Source organism: Prunus dulcis, chromosome 1, assembly GCF_902201215.1.
Source record: "Prunus dulcis chromosome 1, ALMONDv2, whole genome shotgun sequence".
Taxonomy (NCBI): Eukaryota; Viridiplantae; Streptophyta; class Magnoliopsida; order Rosales; family Rosaceae; genus Prunus; species Prunus dulcis.
In genome coordinates, this window is record NC_047650.1 from 23483799 (window position 1) to 23502484 (window position 18686).

General features: G+C 37.9%; 3 protein-coding genes, 6 non-coding genes and 1 pseudogene across 9 annotated transcripts; 3 read left to right on the top strand and 7 right to left on the bottom strand.

Moving 5' to 3' along the window:
- Positions 1–2018: 2018 nt before the first annotated feature.
- Positions 2019–2092, bottom strand: TRNAV-AAC. The gene has a single exon. It is a non-coding gene; the product is annotated as a tRNA-Val (tRNA).
- Positions 2093–2194: 102 nt separating this feature from the next.
- TRNAV-AAC lies at positions 2195–2268 on the bottom strand. The gene has a single exon. It is a non-coding gene; the product is annotated as a tRNA-Val (tRNA).
- Positions 2269–2371: 103 nt separating this feature from the next.
- Positions 2372–2445, bottom strand: TRNAV-AAC. The gene has a single exon. It is a non-coding gene; the product is annotated as a tRNA-Val (tRNA).
- A 4751-nt stretch (positions 2446–7196) lies between these two features.
- TRNAV-AAC lies at positions 7197–7270 on the bottom strand. Its single transcript has one exon. It is a non-coding gene; the product is annotated as a tRNA-Val (tRNA).
- A 64-nt stretch (positions 7271–7334) lies between these two features.
- LOC117621893 lies at positions 7335–9569 on the top strand. The gene is made up of 4 exons (XM_034352453.1): positions 7335–7985; positions 8080–8287; positions 8602–9261; positions 9352–9569. The coding sequence occupies exons 1-4, from the start codon at positions 7406–7408 to the stop codon at positions 9437–9439; spliced, it is 1536 nt and encodes a 511-aa protein (XP_034208344.1). The 5' UTR covers positions 7335–7405; the 3' UTR covers positions 9440–9569.
- A 204-nt stretch (positions 9570–9773) lies between these two features.
- Positions 9774–14233, top strand: LOC117616847. Its single transcript, XM_034346268.1, has 11 exons — positions 9774–10019; positions 10779–10913; positions 11015–11167; positions 11672–11756; positions 12141–12202; positions 12448–12540; positions 12618–12761; positions 13179–13286; positions 13439–13490; positions 13590–13647; positions 13737–14233. Exons 1-10 carry the CDS (start codon positions 9774–9776, stop codon positions 13622–13624), a joined length of 1113 nt encoding a protein of 370 aa, XP_034202159.1. The 3' UTR covers positions 13625–13647; positions 13737–14233.
- An 89-nt stretch (positions 14234–14322) lies between these two features.
- Positions 14323–16738, top strand: LOC117616436 (uncharacterized protein YuxK). The gene is made up of 3 exons (XM_034345762.1): positions 14323–14838; positions 14993–15160; positions 16434–16738. Exons 1-3 carry the CDS (start codon positions 14538–14540, stop codon positions 16655–16657), a joined length of 693 nt encoding a protein of 230 aa, XP_034201653.1. The 5' UTR covers positions 14323–14537; the 3' UTR covers positions 16658–16738.
- A 191-nt stretch (positions 16739–16929) lies between these two features.
- LOC117616859 lies at positions 16930–17049 on the bottom strand. The gene has a single exon (XR_004584207.1). It is a non-coding gene; the product is annotated as a U5 spliceosomal RNA (small nuclear RNA).
- A 574-nt stretch (positions 17050–17623) lies between these two features.
- On the bottom strand, positions 17624–17736 carry LOC117616861 (annotated as a pseudogene).
- A 771-nt stretch (positions 17737–18507) lies between these two features.
- On the bottom strand, positions 18508–18626 carry LOC117616862. The gene has a single exon (XR_004584209.1). It is a non-coding gene; the product is annotated as a U5 spliceosomal RNA (small nuclear RNA).
- Positions 18627–18686: the final 60 nt, after the last annotated feature.

Here is an 18686-nt window from a genome sequence, read left to right on the forward strand (position 1 = left end):
TGGAGGAGATGGGCTAGCTCCAGCTCTGCCCCATGACATGAATCAAGATAATTTAATTGCTAGTTTTCGTAAAAGATGATGTGGGATCAGCACTGTTTTTTTAGCTTTTGATAATGTGCTCTCTTTGTATTATCTGCCACTCTGAGACAAGACAATTGGAGAGAGTTGCTTTGAATTTTCTTTCTTTTTGTCAGAGAGAGTGAAGAAGAAGATAGAGTTTTTCATGAATAATTGACTCCCTTCCCTTTGATGCTGAAATGAATTCTGGTATCAGTTCCTATCCATATGCTTTTAGTATTATTAGACTCTCAAAAACTCTATGTATAAATAATAGGACCCATAACATAGCCTCCCCTTTTGCATTTTGGTCAATGCGTAGATTGAGATTCAGATTGAGCTTTTGAATATTAGGTTGTGCAGCTGATCATGATTTTGGGGAATACGCATTTTCAATCCGTAAATCATTTTATAATGACTCTCAAAATTAATTAATTGCTCATTCCCATCCTGTCAAGTTAATTAAGCAGTGTTTAATTAAGTTTAACTTATATAATTCCAAATTTACAACCCAAAAAGAAAAATGACAAAATAATGGATTTTCAGAATTTGCATATTTTTGTTATGCAACTGACAAAACCGGCTTGTCTCTGGTTTGAGTTCTTCTCATGTTTGATAGCAGACAATTAGACAATAAATAATTATTATTATTAAAACCAGTTGCTAACTTGTTCGGTGGATATATATAGGATAAGGAAGACCGAACCGAGATCTGTACAAGAAGAAGAAAAGAAAATCAAAACAGAAGAACAGGAATCTGGGACTGAAGCCAAATGAGTAGTTAGTATTTGGTATTTTGGAGTGTCAATCATATTCAAATGTATATAAAAATATATATGTGGTTTTCATAATTATATGTTGAACTGAAATGCCAATCAAATGATAACTAAAGATTATAGACTTGATGGATGGCTCGCACTCACCTAATGCCTAATGCCAACAAACATGCTTGGAATTGGAAACCATGCACTGATTGCTTGCCCCCTCTGTTCTGGAGCCTGTTGCTCTATTTTTCTATTCCCAGGTCCATGAGCTGATGCTGACTTTTGTGCTGTTTAAAATAATGCATTATTAGTATTATTTTTTTTTATACAAGCGTTAATTTAAATTATAAGAGCGCACATATAAAAGTTTTGCAAGTGAAGACATTTTTTTAAGAGTGCTGCTAAACGAATCTTAAAATTAACTGAGTACACCTTACTACCAAACTGTTTATTGAATTACTAATTTATCCTAATATAAAATGACCCAAAAGGATATATTGAATTGTGAAACAAATAAGTACACCTTACTCATTATATTCAACCCTTGTCAGACATAGAAAAGTCTTCGTATTGCTTGGTGCTCACGAATAACGCAGCAAGTACTAGTTTAGGATTGATATTACAAAATTAAAGATTTTGATGAAACCTAAAATCTGAAAAGAGGGCACAGATTCATGTAAAAAGAGAAATCTAGTTTAGGATTAGTATTATGGTGTTGTATTAGGGCTATTTTTGATTGTTAAATAGAGTGTACTTAGTTAATTTTATATTTTAATTAAAATATTAAGATTAACTTAAATTATAAAATATACTCAGTTAATTTTAAAATTCATGTAACAGCATTCTTTTTTTAATGAGCTAGATTCCGTCGGCACATTTTTTTAAGATATGATCTTCAATAACCTGTCAAACAAGGATGAATCTGGGCTCGGATGGATTGAGAAATGACAAACCTAGAAAAGGAGCTGGGCCTTTAGTGAATGGTTGTGGAAAAATCTGACCAAAATTATAGAACAAGAAGAAGCACTTTGATGGGATTTATGTATGAAAAAAGATAGACCTTTCAAAACAGCAAAAGTGAATGGGGCTTGAATTTCAATTGGTTGGTTAGGAAGGAAAGACCAACCAAACCAAGCCCAGTGAAAAATCATTGCCTCCGCTGTACTTTTTAAACTCCAAAAACAAAAATTCAACAAATGGCTTCGCCCAGGCTCGAACTGGGGACCTTCAGTGTGTTAGACTGACGTGATAACCAACTACACCACGAAACCATGTTGTTAAGTTTCCGCAATATGTTGCTTTTAAAGATGAACTAAGCTGAAGAGAATCCATAAAACAAAAGTGAAATCTCAAAAACGGTTGGTCCTTCAAAATGGCTTCGCCCAGGTTCGAACTGGGGACCTTCAGTGTGTTAGACTGACGTGATAACCAACTACACCACGAAACCGTGTTGCTAGGTTCACGCAATATTTTGATTTTAAAGCCTAACTCAATTGAAGAGAATCCATAAAACCAAAGTGAAATTTCAAAAACAGTTTGTCCTACAAAAATGGCTTCGCCCAGGTTCGAACTGGGGACCTTCAGTGTGTTAGACTGACGTGATAACCATCTACACCACGAAACCTTGATGTTAATAGTTCGACTTACATAGCAACAATTCAACTAAAGAAATTCATAACACCAAATATTGCTCACCTCCTTTGATGGAAGGTGATATTCCTCGTTCATATAAATGATGGTTTGACATATGTGCAAAAATAATTCGTTAAAAATAATTTTTTTTTATACAAATCAAATTGTTGTCTACAAAAATGTGGAAATTCATATTTACAAATCAAAATTTAGACACATACAAAAATAATTCATATAAAATATAAAAAGAAAAACTTATACACACATGAAACTATTATTGGCAAAAATACAGGAGTTTCTAGTTATAAGAGCATCTCCAGCGCCCAACCCAAACCGGGGGAAAGGCCCTCCTGGTGAGCCCAAGCGCCCTCCAGCGCGAGAGAAGAAGCCCGGGCAAGAGCTGGGTCCCACCAGCCCGGGCAGGCCCAAGGGCAACTTTCGACTGGACTTCAACCCGAGGGCTGTGACGTCAGCGCTGACGTCACAACACGGTAATTCAAATTTTTTTTTACCGTTGACACGTGAATTACACGCCTCAACGGTAAAAAGATTTGACTTCTGCGCGCTGACGTCAGCCCTGACAGAATCCAATGGGCATGTGCCATGTGTCGCAACAAGGACGCTCCGATCGTTTTTTTCTAGAAATCCGACGGTCCTTCTTTTTTTTTTTTTGGCTAAAAAAATTGCAAAACAAATCGAAAAAATTCTGAAATTTTTTTTAAAAAATACCAAAAAATTATGTATTTTGTCCCTATAAATACCTAACCATTTTATTTACTTTCCACACCAAATCTTCTCCATCCAATATTTTTTACTCTCCACTCATATTATTCACTTTCCACACCAATTCTCCATACAAACTATTCTCCTTCCAATATTTTTTACTTTCTACTCACATTTTTCACTTTCCACACCAATTCTCCATACAAACTCTTCTCTTTCCAATATTTTTCTACTACTTTCCATTTGTATAAAAAAAAAAAAAAAAACAAATGGCATCTTCTATCGAAACCGGAGGCTCGTGGTCAACTCAGGAAGATATTGCGTTATGTTAGTCTTGGGTGAACGTTAGTCATGACCCTATAACGGGCAATGAGATGAAGTTCAGTCATATGTGAAGCAAAATTAATGGAGAATTTTGTCAAAGATCGGGTTCCATTCGAACCGAAATGACCTTGTCTAGTAGATGGAAACTTCTGAACAAAGAGTTAGGGAAATGGAGAAATGTCTTGACAAAAGCAAGGGAGAACATTCGAAGCGGTCAAAATCTATTCGATGAGGTAAAATATTTATAATTGCCATTTTAATCAATTTAATGTAACTTTTTATTTATTTATTGCATATTATATTTCTTTTTCTTGCATAATCTTTTTTTTCCTTTTTGCATTTCCAATTTGTCTATATTTTCTTGCATAATCAATTTTTTTCTTGCACTTTCAATTATTTATTTTTAATAGATCATACAAGCACAAATGTGGTTTGGTGCCACGGGGCAAGGCAAAAAAAGTTTCGTGCATTTCTAATGTTGGGAAGTTGTGAAGGATTGTTCGAGATTCAAAATTATTCCCACCGGTCCGCCAGTTGTGTTGAATGAGACGCCTCTCCACGATTCGCCATCAACCGATTCGCCATTAGACTCCCCAATGGAAACGGAGTCACCACTCCCACGTCCGCTGAAACCTGTTGGGAGAAAGGCGGCGAAGGCCAAGAGAGGGGACACTTCGAACAATGAATGCGTACAATTATTGGAGCAAATAGCTAAGAACACCTCACTAAGAATTGTGAGAGACTTGAAAAGAGATGAAGCGAACAAGGCACGAGAGGAAGCATTTGCAATTCAACAGCAGCAAGCACAAGAAAAAGACGTGGATGATAGAGAGATGAAAATCATGGCCATGGATACGAGCCATATGTCTCCTAAAACAAAGGCCTATTGGAAGCATAGACGAAGGGATGTGATGAAAAGAAAACTTTTCCACGATGACGGACCTAGCAATACGGATTGGTTAAATGATGAAAACCATTAGGTTGTATTGAAACACCTTTGCCATATGTTGTATTGTTGTATTGTTGTATTATCCTTTAATTTGTTGTATTGTTTCTTTTTATTCAATAAAAGAAGCATTAAATAATATGACTATTTATTAAAAACATTTGAGCATCAAAACAAAGATTAATTAAAAACAAACCTTAATTTATTGCAAACAACGCACAAAACAAACCATACATAAAAGCATAATAAATAAATAAAAACATAATTCCAAAAAACACCACACACAAAATAAAGCATAATTAAAAACAAAGCATAATTCCAAACAAAGCACTAATCTTGACTTCATCCATTGTGATTGCCTTTCATCTCCCACAAGTGCTCGATCAAGTCAACTTGACGTCTCTCGTGAACATATGAAGATTGCATTTCTTGATAACGATCAATCATGGAGCTGTTGAATCGACCATCTCGGACTAACGGTTCGGGCTCCATTGGTAGTCCATTTGGTCCCATCAGCCTTTCATATATTCTTGTCAATGCCGTGTTCATGTGATCGGGTTCAAACACCTCTGGAGCATCGTAGTCATACTCATCCTCCACAATCATGTTGTGGAGGATGATGCAAGTCATCATAATACTCCACAACACCTCCTCATCTAGCATCCGAGCAACACTCCTAATAATTGCCCAACGAGCTTGCAAGATACCGAAACATCTTTCCACATCTTTCTTATAACCTTCTTGAAGGAAGCAAAGCTTCTTTCCTTCTCGAATTGGGGATTCGGAATTGTTTTCACGAATGTCGTCCACCTAGGATAAATTCTGTCGGCAAGGTAGTACGCACCAGAGTATACGGTATTGTTAATTTGGTACGTGACCTGGGGGGAATGACCTCGCAATACCTCGTTGAACACCGGGGATTGACCAAGGACATTGAAGTCATTCTGAGATTCGGTAACCCCGAAGAAGGCATGCCAAACCCAACAGTCGAATGAAGCTACAGCCTCCAAAATTATACTTTTTTGGCCCTTCCGATTCCCGTACTCTCCTTGCCAAGTTGTAGGACAATTCTTCCACTGCCAGTGCATGCAATCGATGCTTCCAATCATTCTTGGGAAACCTCGAGCCTCGGCTTTTTGTAGAAGCCTTTGCAGGTCTCTCGGCGTGGGTTTACGAAGGTATTCCATCGTGTACAATTTTTCACTGCATCACAGATTCTCACCAAGCACTCTAGGATAGTAGACTTTCCCGTCCTTGCAGTCTCATCCACCAGCTCTGCAGATGCCCCATAAGCAAGCATCCGCAAAGCAACTGTAAGTTTTTGCTCCGGGATAAGACTCAAAACTCCAACAGCATCATGCTTTTGAATGAAGTATGTGTCTTAATTATAAATATCATGCATGATTTTTTGAAACAAATGTGGCTGCATTCTATATCTCTCTCGAAACTTAGAAACATGATATAACGAATTTGGGATAAAGTAATCCTCCAAGAAATTCTTACCTCGAGACTCCCTATATCTGTCCACATTCGAGGCACGATGACGACGGTGTTGCCTTGATTGATTAAGCATACACACCGCTGCTGCAAGCATTTGTTCATCTTCTTCATCGGCGTCCCGATCTTCTTCAGCACGCCTATGCCGGATTTCTTCCCTTTCTTTCTGTTGCCTCTCAAATACCTTCCTCAAGTTTGTCATTGAAAGTAGAATGTGTTTTGTAAAATCTGATAAATGAAGGAATAGATAAAAGATGGTGTGAGAGGTATGAGTTAATGAATGGTGTAGTTTTATAGAGGGATTCAGAAGATAGAGATGACATGTGGCACAATTTTAGAGGGTGCAAATCTTATATGAAATCTGAAATTATAATTTTTAAAAAATATATGAAAATCTTATCTAACATGGGACACGTGGCACAATATTAGAGGGTGAAAATTTTATCTGAAATCTGAAATTATAAATTTTTTTTTAAAAATATCTAAAAATCTTATCTGACATGGGATACGTGGCACAATTTTAGAGGGTGAAAATCTTATCTGAAATATGAGATTATAATTTTTTTTAATGAATATCCAAAAATTTTATCTGGAATAAGACACGTGGCAACCAAGATTCTCATCCGAAAATCTTTTCTGAAAAATAACGGACACGTGACAACCAAAAATCTAATCCGAAAATTTAATTACAAAAGATTATCAAAATTAATGGTTTAAAGTATAAAAAAATAGGAAATAAAGTACAATGAATAGTATTTGCCTTAGATCTCATGGGTGGAACCACAAATGGCAAGGCTGACACTATTCACGTGAATAGTGACAACCCTTGCCCTAGACTTAGCCCTTGTAGGTGGAGATGCTCTAAGGGAAGGATGCACGTATGTTCCTAAAAGAATCTCCAGCAGACTCTCTATCCTCTCATCTCTAACTACTTTGATTAAAAAGAAGGAAAATCCTCATTTTAGCAGACTCCCTACTTGGCTCTCTATTTTGGAGAACCAACTTTTAGCTCTCAACATCTAGCAAAAAGGAGAGAGAAAGGGAGGCTCGTGAAATTGAAGAGAAAGATAAAAAGAGAGAAAATAATAATAAAAATATTTTAGATTAACTAAAATAGAGAGCATTGCTAGAGGAAACACTCTTAAGTGGTTTGCTATAATAACTTTTTAACTATTTTAATTAGAATTTGAAGGCTCTTCTGAGATGCTCTAACACTAAAGTGAAAATCTCAAAAAATAAAAAATAAAAACATATGGCTTCGCCCAGGCTCGAACTGGGGACCTTCAGTGTGTTAGACTGACGTGATAACCAACTACACCACGAAACCTTCTTGTTATGTCGTCTCAATGTTCGGCATTTAATACTAAATATACAGCTGACTAATATCAAGGGGCAGGAACTGACTCATTTTGCTCAGTAGCACAGAAAGCACAGGGGAACAGGAAGAGGCTGGGCGACAAAGATGATAAGCACCGGTAGGTTTTCACCTTCCTGCAATTACAAGTCTCTTTCCACCACCGGCCTCTCATTCTCACCATACAAAACCCACTTGGGCTTGGCCTTCTTCCCACACGCATCTTCAACCTCTTCGCTCCTCACCACTATTTTCAAAACCAGCTTGTTCCTCTCTCCCATTCAACAAACCCAACGCACAATTCTCGGCTTTCGCGGCGTCCATGGCCAGAGAATTAGAGGTTCCGGAGTCTCTGCCCGAAAAAAGCAGCGAAAAGGCGGCGTTGAGCTCTTAGAAATGGACGACTCTGATGATGAGGAGTTGGACTTGGACGGCTCGGATGATGAGTTGGGTGGCGACGGTGACGACGAAGAAGATACGTTTGTGCCGTTTGGGAAGATGAAGAAGTGGCTGGAGAAGAAGCCCCGTGGGTTTGGCGAAGGCAAAGAGTACGACATTTCAATTGAAGAGAAGCTGCTCGAAGAAATGGAGAAGAGTAGACAAGCGCAGGCTGAGAATCTCACTAAGCTGTCAGACGACCCTGAAAACCTTAATTCCAAGCAAGACCAAAGCAAGAACAAGAACAAAGGTCTGCGTCTGTCTTCATTGGCTCTAAATCACACTCAGCCACTCACTCTCTAATTTACGATTGAATGTTTTACTCAATTTTACTGCATTTGCAGCTGAAGAAGTGGTTCCAGCTGGAGTTAGAGTTCGTGTGCTGAACCTTCCGAAGAAGAAGAACATACATAGGGATTTGAGCGCAGCTTTCAAATTAGTCCCTGGTTTGCTTAGCATAAACCCTGCGGTTTCTGGAAACAAGAAAACTAAGGACCCCATTTGCAAGGGTTTTGCTTTTGTTCATTTTAAGTCTGAGCAGGATGCAACTAGGTATGTTTTATGTTTAAAGTTATGAAATGGAATTCAAATTTTAAAACTTTTGCTGGTAACAATTATAAGAATATGAAAAAGGTAGTGATTGATGAGAAAGTGCAAAAAGTTTTGGGCTATGAATGTGGATAGGTGTGGTATATTAATGTAGAACAGGTTACAGGGCACACTTTCAAGTATGCATATTGACATTTGAGAACACTATCAAGCATGCATATTAACATTTGCCTTTTGATCTTAGGCATAGTGGGATAAATCTTATTGTTTTGCTGGCATTCTATTATCTGAAATGATTGGCATTCCTCTCATGGCAGGTTTGTTGAAATGTTCTCTTCTCAGAGTGTTCAATTTGGTAAAATTCAGAAACAGATAAAATGCGAGTTTGTAGATTCGCAAGCCCTGAATTATGATCAGGAAAAATCAACAGCTAACCATACTGCTCCTCGACTAGCTGTTTCTGGACCGGGAGGAGGTCAGAAAGCTGTTGCTGAATTGGATGTTTCTTCCCTGGATACATGGGAGGAGACCATACCTGATGAATATGACGGCTCTGATGTGGAGCTTGTTGGACCAGAACTGGATGATGCCATAGATAATATGCAGAGAGCTGATTGTGACTTTGATGATTCTTCCCTGGACACATGGGAGGAGACCATACTTGATGAATATGAAGGCTCTGATGTTGAGGTTCTGGGATCAGAACTGGAAGATGCCATAGAGAATCTGGACTCTACCAGTAGGTCAGACCTAAATGGTGGAGATAGAGATAGCATGGAATTAAGGACAGAATCTGAGTCCTTATTAGCACATTCATCTTCCTCAAAGCAGCTACTTTCCAAGAGTAAAGAAGAGAAGCTTCCTCACCGAAAGCCAGTTGTGAAAGGGAAAGCAGAAAGGTCTCCTAAGAAGAAACTAACTGTGAAAGAAAAAACAGTGAAGGTTCCAAAATTGACTGTGGGGGGATCTGCCAAGAGGTAATCAACTACTTTTTGCAGAAGTTTTCATTTGTTTTTATTTATTCTTTTAATGGAAAAATTACATTAAGTTTGTTGACCATGTTGCAGGTTAAAGGTCAAGGAGAAGGCTGTGCTTAACGATGTGTTCTCAAAATATGGGGCAAAAGCTACTTTGGCTACGAAGGAAGATAGCTAACCAACCAGTAACCAGGCTATTGTAAATCTTTTTGATCGAGAAAAGGAAACCATAACTATGAGTATGATGTGTAACTGTAAACTGGAAAGTGCAAATTGATGAATGAAATATGGCCTTCTTCCCCCATCGATGTTATAGTTGATTATCTTCTCTAGAAACCTTAGGTTACACTTCCGTTTACAGTCTTATAATATAACATGTCAAATTGTCTCACGAGTCACAAGAACCAAACACGTCATTCAGTCGGTTCGAATCAGAACATAACGCTAATGGCGGGGAGATGTTCTTTAAACGTTGACGTTGAGAACATAAATAAATGATGTTGTATTGTCATATGGGCCTTATTGACTTGCAGCTTGCTCTTCGGGTGAAGCCTAGATACGGCATGTCATTCAAGGGCAGAAGTAATAAGATTGGCATCCTCTGCAAGTTGTTGGTTCCTTTGACTACTTTTGGAACATCTGTTGATGGCAATGGCGGCGAGTGTTTCAACACTACAAAGTGCTTCCCGAAACTTATTAACCTTTTGTGGCAATCTTCCTTATTTCATTCGGGATGTTCTCTTTTCAGCATTGTCATGGTGTTTAAGTTTTTATTTTATAAATTCAATTTTGCTCTAATAGTCATACTTAAACAAGGAATTACAAAAGCATAATTAAATTAAATTTGGCTCAATTAGATCCAGTATACAGACTTACAGTAGTTGTGCCGTGCCACTGTGAACATGGAAACCATCCTTCTTTTTTGCCAGACATAGCAGTTAGTTCAAACATTATATTATAGGCAAAACATCCTCCCTGCATAGCAGTTAATTCAAATATTATTAGTCTTAATATAACGCTAAATTCACCTAATTCTTTACTAAGCATAGCGGACAAAAATTATAGAGGAGATTCCTTTATGTTCGATTCTCTCATCCTAATATTTATTGTATAAAAAAAGAAAAAGAAAGAAAAACGTTAAATGATGTCGTGTTGACATATGGGCCGTGGCCCACAACTGATAGTCAGCCGGCCCAGTCAAACCCAAATCCTTTTCTATCTCTGGTCCTCTGGTCCTCTGGCCCTCTGGCTCTGTTTCAGAAACCTGGACAATCCATCCTGACGCTGCGTGTGTGATGAACTGCTTGTCGCACGTTTCGTCATACACAACCGCCATTTTCAAAAGGAATGGTCGTTTCATGGCGACGAGTTTTCTGTACAGACCTTGTTCGTGGAAAAGAAAATTGGACCTTTCGTGTGGGGTTAAGTGCATCAACTTAGAATCAACGAGATTCCATGTTCAGCTCTGCTGATCTCGAAGCAAAGCCAGCAGCAGCATCAGCAGGAAGACGACATAGTCTCGTTCACGGAGGAAGTCAGAAGCTGAACCGGTTGTGGAGCTGGCAAAAGATGCCTTCTATGTAGTGCGCAAAGGAGATATTGTTGGTGTTTATAAGAGTTTCGGCAATTGTCAGGCTCAGCTTAGTTCTTCGGTAATTTTACATTTTTCTATTTCTGGGTTAAATGGGTTTAATGTGCTTGAACTTCACTTCACTTCACTTCACTCTTTCTTTTTTGTTTGGAATTGTGGTAGATATTTGATCCTCCTGTTAGTGTGTACAAAGGGTACTCTTTGCCTGAGGACACGGAAGAATATTCATGTGGACTTACGAATGCCATTTACACAATCGCTGCTGCAGATTTGAAGGACGATATTTTCGGCAAGCTTATGCATTGCCCTTTTCAAGTAAGAGTTCACTTGCTACCTTCTGCAATTCATTTTCCGATTTCGATTTCAAAAAGGCAAACTTTTCACTGTGTGCCATTTGGAATTAAACTCCTAATTAGACTTCCAATGGACCAGTGAGATTTAGGCTTCCAATTTCAACTTCAAAAGTCCCCCTTCCAATTTCAATTTCAAAAGTCCCCATTTGAAATTGAACTCCTAATTGTGCTTCCAATATACCAGTGAGATTTATCATTTATGGCATAGCAGTTGATTGTGCTTGTATCTTGTATTGTAGATTATTTTTTATAATTGTCAGCTCCTTTGCATGTTCTGGAGTAAGATAAACAATGTACTATGCGCAACAGAGACACTTTTAACTTTGAGGTTGAAGAATGTAATAATTAGTCTGAGCTCAAGCTTTTTTGGACGGGTGTTTTTTGAATTAATTTGAGCTGCTTCTTCATGCATCTCGTACTAATTATCTATAGATTGGGGGTATAATTTACTTCTTTTTCACTTCAGGATCCAGGATCTTTGCAAGGTGAAGCATCTGTCATGGATGCACTCAAAAAGAGATCCCATGAAGTGCCAGCATCAGATAATTTTGGTGAGTTCATAATCATGGCTATCTCTGAAGTACCCTCATTGGAGAAAAGGAAGAACAATTGTCTTGGAAATGCTATTACTTTCTTATTCCCGACTATCTACCAGTAAAATTTGTTGTATTCTTGAGCGTTTCTATTTCTTTATACTCGTGTGTTTCTGGGCATTTTCTATTTTGTTTCTTGTTTCTCCCTATTCAAATGTTCAGCTTATTCTGTATTGTTAATTGTTTGGGTTTGCGTATAATATGATATAACTACAACTTAAAGACGTTGGAGGTTGATTATATTGTGTGCCTTGTGCGTCAGATGCATTTTGATTTTGCTGCCTTGGTTTCTACTTGTTTTAATGCTTTGCAGGAAGTAATTGGTTCATCTTCCTTTTTCAGATGATCCATTGAGAAAGCATGTCAAGATAGATCATTCCACTCAATCATTACCCTTAGATTCTGTAAGTTGAATTCGTGGTGGTAATGCCAATGATGTCTGATGATTGGAAAAAAGCTTTTATTTTTTATTTTTTAAAAGATACTATAAATATAAACCCCTTTGCCCACTTTTTGGTGTCTCTCTAGTGATCTTTCACAGTCTGGAGTTCTGTACATTATTATCATTTCTTTGCACTTGTGTTGTATAACCAAAAAAAAAAAAAAAAAAAGGGGGGAAAATGATTTGGTGGTCATCTTATATTTTTAGGGCTTCTGTACTCTTGAGTTTGATGGTGCATCAAAAGGAAATCCTGGACTAGCTGGTGCTGGAGCTGTGCTGCGAGCTGATGATGGAAGTTTGGTATGCATTTTAGCTTTGGAGTTTGCATACTTTAAAACACAAGAAGAGTCTTCTCTTTGACCATGCTTCTTCTGTAGATCTGTAAACTTCATGAAGGTCTGGGTGTTAGAACCAATAATGTTGCTGAGTACCGAGCTCTGATTCTAGGGCTAAAATATGCTCTTAAGAAAGGTTTTACTAAGATTCGTGTCAAAGGTGACTCCAAACTCGTCTGTATGCAGGTATGTTATTATTTTTGTTATCTTCTGCTAAGGGTGATTTATCTTTTATCTGTTTCTGTCATGCATTGTTATATTTTGTAATTCTTTTTATGTTTAAAATGGTTTTAATCAAACTCCAGGGACCTCTGCTGCACTTTCAGTCTTTAGTTTGCATTTACTGGTTAATGTTTTTAGATGCCAATGCAACCATCTTTAAGTTGTCCTTATTGATTTTGAAAAAGAAAATTTGATTTGACATATGCTCTGTTAGGGTCTTTAAGCTTAAAACACTGTGTACAGTGTTGTAATTTCTCAAAGGGCCCTTCCTTACATCCAGTGTTTATGGTGTTTGATGCTTCAGGCGTTCTGTATTTGTTATTTCCTTTTGTATTTTTTTTTTTTTTCTGCAACTGTATAACTGAGATGTTACTGGAACAGGTGCAGGGGTTATGGAAGGTCAGAAACCAGAACATGTCTGATTTGTGTGAAGAGGTGAAGGAACTGAAGGATAAATTTCTCTCCTTTGAGATCAGTCATGTTCTCAGGGTGGGTAAAGTCGATTCTGTTTATATTATGTGCTTTACAATGCTTTTGTGGGTTTGTATTACAATTCTTGTTAAATGCTCGTCCATCCCATTAATTCGCCACCTCATTTGGGCTGCTTATAACATTCTGAGATTTTCTTGTATACCCAAAAGGAACTCAATTCTGAGGCAGATGCTCAAGCAAACTTGGCAGTCCGTCTTACGGGTGAGGCTGTCAAATCTGAGTTTGCGTTTATGCAGTTTCTGGATTCTGTATATGGTCAATCTAATTTATCAATGTATATGGGGCCTGTTCACTATGCAGATGGTCAAGTCCAGGAGGAGGAGTTTGGGAAGTAGGTTAAATGATAGTCTACTGCTGGGTATGTTTTGGGTTGGTATGAAACAGAAAGTTAAGACAATAATCACAAAGTTTTCTTATTCTTTGGCCTAAAGTTGAATGCTAATGCAGGTGACCTGAGTTTTTGAGGGTTAGACCCTGATAAGTTCAGGATATTTGGGCCTCCAGCCGAGTGTACTATGAGCACTGTGGCTTGGTGATTTGCTGTTATGTGGTTCGTTGGGCATGAATTAGCAGCACAGCCATGATTTCAGTTGCGAAACTGTCTGATTCGTAGCGTCTCTGTAAATCAAACTTTTGAGGGGCACCAGGGTGAAATAATTCATGATAGAAAGGAGACTCAGTTTCACAAACTCTGATACGGCAAGCATTGGGATTTGCAAGCCTCAGCATACAGAAAAGGAAAAATGCATAGGAGAAATGTGTTATTATAGCATTAGATAATAATTGTTTCAATATTCTTATAGTTTTTATGCACCTTTACGAACAGTTGGGAGAAATCTTAATGTTGTAACATACTTACTGTGTATACAATGATAAAAGTGAAGCCATAAAGCATGTACAATGTGACTTTCCTACCATCTAATTGGCATAATTTGATGTCTGAATTGTTTCTCTCGAATTCGATTGAACTTGATACTATCTCAATGCCACACATTAGGTTAGGTTCAATGGTGATAAATTTTATCAATAGAATTATATAAACAAGTGGAGAAAAAAACAATGAAATTAAAACTTTTTACTTGGAACAATCAAATTAAAATTCATTTGAAGTTTTAAAAGGCGAATACTTGGAAACCAAGCAAAAGGCAATTGGTTAAATGATGCGATCCCATTTAACTTTCTTCTTAAGTTGAGTTGGAAATATAACCCTTGAAATACGGCGGTCGCTAGTCGGCGCTACTGCTAAAGATGACGGTGACAAGGTTAATGAGATTGCTGCCAAAACTAACAACGACGAGACCTTCACTTTCTTCTTCATCTTTTCCATTAAAATGTTTATTTTCTTCCACATCATCATCATCACCGTCTTCGTCCGACGTCGTTTCGAGCACTGCTGCTGATGCTGTTGATCTTGGTGATGAAGAAGAAGAAGATGATGAACCCATCTACTCTAACCCAACTGCTGCTTCGGCGGTTAAGCCCGTGATACCCACTCTTCTTCAGCCACGCGTTGTGGTCTACGATGGGGTCTGCCATCTCTGCCATGGAGGTTTCAGAAATCCCTTTTCCGCTTCTCCTTTTTCTTGTGTATTTTGGGCTCTGAATTTCTAGGTTTTCATTTCGGTCCAATTTGTCAGATGGGTTCTGTTCTGTCTAAAGTGGTTTTCTTTCTTTCCTTCTCTCCCCGAAAAACTGATAAACAGGGGTGAAGTGGGTGATTAAAGCAGACAAGTACAGGAAGATCAAATTCTGTTGCCTTCAATCGGTGACTGCTGAGCCTTATTTGAGATTGTGTGGTCTTGATCGAGAGGATGTTCTTCGTCGCTTTTTGTTTGTTGAAGGCCCGGGGCTATACCACCAAGGCTCTACTGGTCAGTACCTCTCACCATTCTTCAACTTTGTAATTGGTATGCTTTAGATGCTGGATTTGCCTGTTACTAGTACTTTGCATTGAGGTTGGTTTTGGGTTTCTACGTATTCTCATGACACTCACCTCAAGTTCACATCTTTATTCATGGGCTTGCCCTTGTTTGAAAAATTAATTCATTGCTCAGTTACCAGTCTTAGTAAAGTAACAAAACTAAAAATGGGTACTAATAATAATGTGGGACTTGGTATCTATAACTCTTCTGTTTTAGACATCTTCTAGATAGGAAGCACAGAAGGGTTGGTTTTCTTAGTATTGTGACCAGGAATAATATCGAATGACATTGCAAAATCTGAGTAAAGACTATAACCCATACTAGACATTCCACATTCTTTCAGTGTTTGATTCTGGATTGTACATGGGGATTTTGATATATTGCTTTTGTAAACTAACCCTCTTTTATTTGCATCCATAATTCTGTCAATGCTGTTCGGTAAATAAAACCAATTATGAAAACTTTGAGGGAAAATGCAAATTGTATATGAGAGAGAGACACAAGATTAGAAGTCCATCTTTCCAAATCGAAGGACACAATTTATACACTTTTAATTTAGATCTGATTTTCTTTAACTGCCTAATCATGGCTCTTTGCATGGGCTTTATAATAAACATGTTGAATTTTTGTTGCACAGCTATGATTAAAACAGGAATGAACTATGTAACTTCCCAGATATTTGGGTTTGGGGTTAGGTAGACATGCTTGATCCTTGTATAAGTAATAGTCTTACTGCAACCTTTCCATAGCCCATCTTTCCAAATCAAGGGAACTTGGATTTAGTTTCCCTTTAGTAGACTTTCTTCGGCCAGAATAATTGAAAATGCAGAGGAACACTTTTGAACCTCACATCCACACCATTTCTGAAGGTTGATACCGTTAGGTTCCCCAGGATGGATGTCTAAGATTCTAGGGATTCTTCTTTCTTTTTCTGATAAAAATCATAGCATGAAACTTAGTTTCAAACTTGACTCATTATTCTATGCATAGTTCTAGTTCTAAACTTTGTTGTTTGAGAAAAACTTTCTGCTCTTGGCTTTGAGTGAACAAGACTCTAATCATGATAAAGTAATAGAATTTGGGCAGATTTTTATGCATATGAATGTATGAATGCAAATCATGTCAGTTGCAAGTGCTTTTCCTTTTAGCCTGCATCTCATATTTTTCGCTTGTAAGCTTTTGAAAATGTGGTCTAAATTTCTTAGTTCATATGTTTCTGCAGCTGCACTGAAAGTATTGTCATACTTGCCTCTCCCTTACTCTGCTTTAAGCGCATTCAGGGTAATCCCAACTCCTCTGAGGGAGATTGTCTATGATTATGTTGCCAAACGGCGCTATGACATCTTCGGCAAGTCTGAAGATTGCTTAGTCTTGCAAGAGAAAGAGTTGCTGGAGCGTTTCATTGATAGGGAAGAGATAATGTATCGAGCTCGACCAGATTTTTAATTAGCTCCCATAAAGCTAGCTATCACCTACGTTTTGGTTATGGTTGATGTAACGAAATGAAATAAAATATATCATTCTGTATACAATGTGGCTATTTTGATTACCACAATGTGATACAACGCATTCTGTTCTTTTATAAGCTAGATAAAAATCTTGGTTTGAGCAGAGTCCATAAAAAAGCCTCAAACGTTTTAACAGGTGTAACTAAGAAGGGGGGGTCCGGGGGAAGCATAAAAAGCATATGCAAACAAAACGCTTATACTAGTGTTATAGGGCTCAACAAAGAACGAAGAGCCCTCCAAAAATAGGCGTATGCCCCAATATGCGGCGCGCACACGGTATTCTTTAGTAAAAGGCGAAAGAATAGTTCGCTTTGTGCTCACCGCAGGGCTCCGTGGTTTACAAGTGAGGGCTCAATACGCATATATACTTGCTCTTCGATGCTAGTTTTGTCTTTCTCCGGCGATGTGGGATTTAAGGTTTCCATCATTCTGCCAGCTGGACTTGAGAAGCATAGTTCTCAACTTTTTCGCCTTGAAAGGAATAAAAAATACATTTTATGCCCAACAACTGTCTTCGTTAGTCCATTCAGGTCATAGAAACTATTGAAAGGTGAGTTAAACACTGCTTCAAAATGAACCAGACCAGGTTCATATTTCTCCTTTGAAACTTCTCTCAACAACTGTCTCCATTTGTCCATTCATTCAAGTTTTTGCTGATTAAAATCCGTAATAAAAATACCTGTAGGAAACCTTTTACCTTTTCCAGCCTCACTCACTATGTCATATTTCTCTCTCGTTGAGCCAAGTATGTATGAATTTCATGAACGAACCTCGAATATCATAGAAGAAGCTATCGAATTAAAACTGAATCACCCATTAAGTCACTTACACAGAAAGCAAGGCAAAGAGACTTGAGTCTTGCTCGTTCACATTATCAACCTTGGAACTTGAATTATAGGGCTCAGCCAAAGATGACTAAGTCCTCCAAAATGGGCGTATGCCGCTAATTGCAGCAAGCACACGGTATTCTTTAGTAAAAGGCGAAAGAATAGTTCGCTCTGTGCTCACTGCACGGCTCCGTGATTTCCAAGTGAAGCTCAAGCTGCTTAATATATTAGCTTCTCAGTTGTTGGTTTGTCCTTCTTTTTGATGTGGGATTTTTGTACATCATTCTTATCTTCACTTCCATGCCTATTAATGGCCATTACCTTTCTCTTAGATAATCGAGGAGAAACTTGTGGAACCATGAACAGTTTCAAGAGCGCTCAAATGATAACTTGCTCTTAATTCCATGTTGATTGATAAAGCCCTTCTAAGTTCTACCACCACTACAAATGGTTTGAAAGATTACATGATTTTCACTTCAAAAACAAACTTCACGTTCTTTCCCTTCCACAAATTGGTAGACTTGGCACAGAGCCATTTCTGGTTTTCACAGAAGAAGATGCAACGGGCTCGAAGCCATTTTCATAGAACACTACAAGTTCGCAGTACACTGATTCAAAATGAACCAAACCAAGTAGATATTTCATTCCTTAGAAATTTATCTTAACAATTCTACATTTGTCCATTTATTCAAGTTCTTGCTGATTAGAATCCGGTATGTATATTATAAAAAAAAAAAAAAAAAAACTGAAAGACAATTGTGTCAGTTGGTCTAATTTTTTAATTTTTTTTCCCCAGCCTCACTATATCCTATTTTTCTCTCGTTAAGATAGTATAAAATATCATTGGTAGAGAGATACTATACGAATTTGACAGAATCACACATTATACAGTGCATGGACAGAGAATGACGTAAATTGTTGTTGCTCGTTCAAACTAAAATTTTAGAACTTGAATTATAGGGCTCAGCCAATAACGGCCAAGTCCTCCAAAAATGGGCGTATGCCGCTAATCGCAGTGCGCACACGGTATTCTTTAGTAAAAGGCGAAAGAATAGTTCGCTTTGTGCTCATTGCACGGCTCCGTGATTTTTACTTGAAGCTCAAGCTGCTTAATATATAGCTTCTCAGTCATTGGCTTGT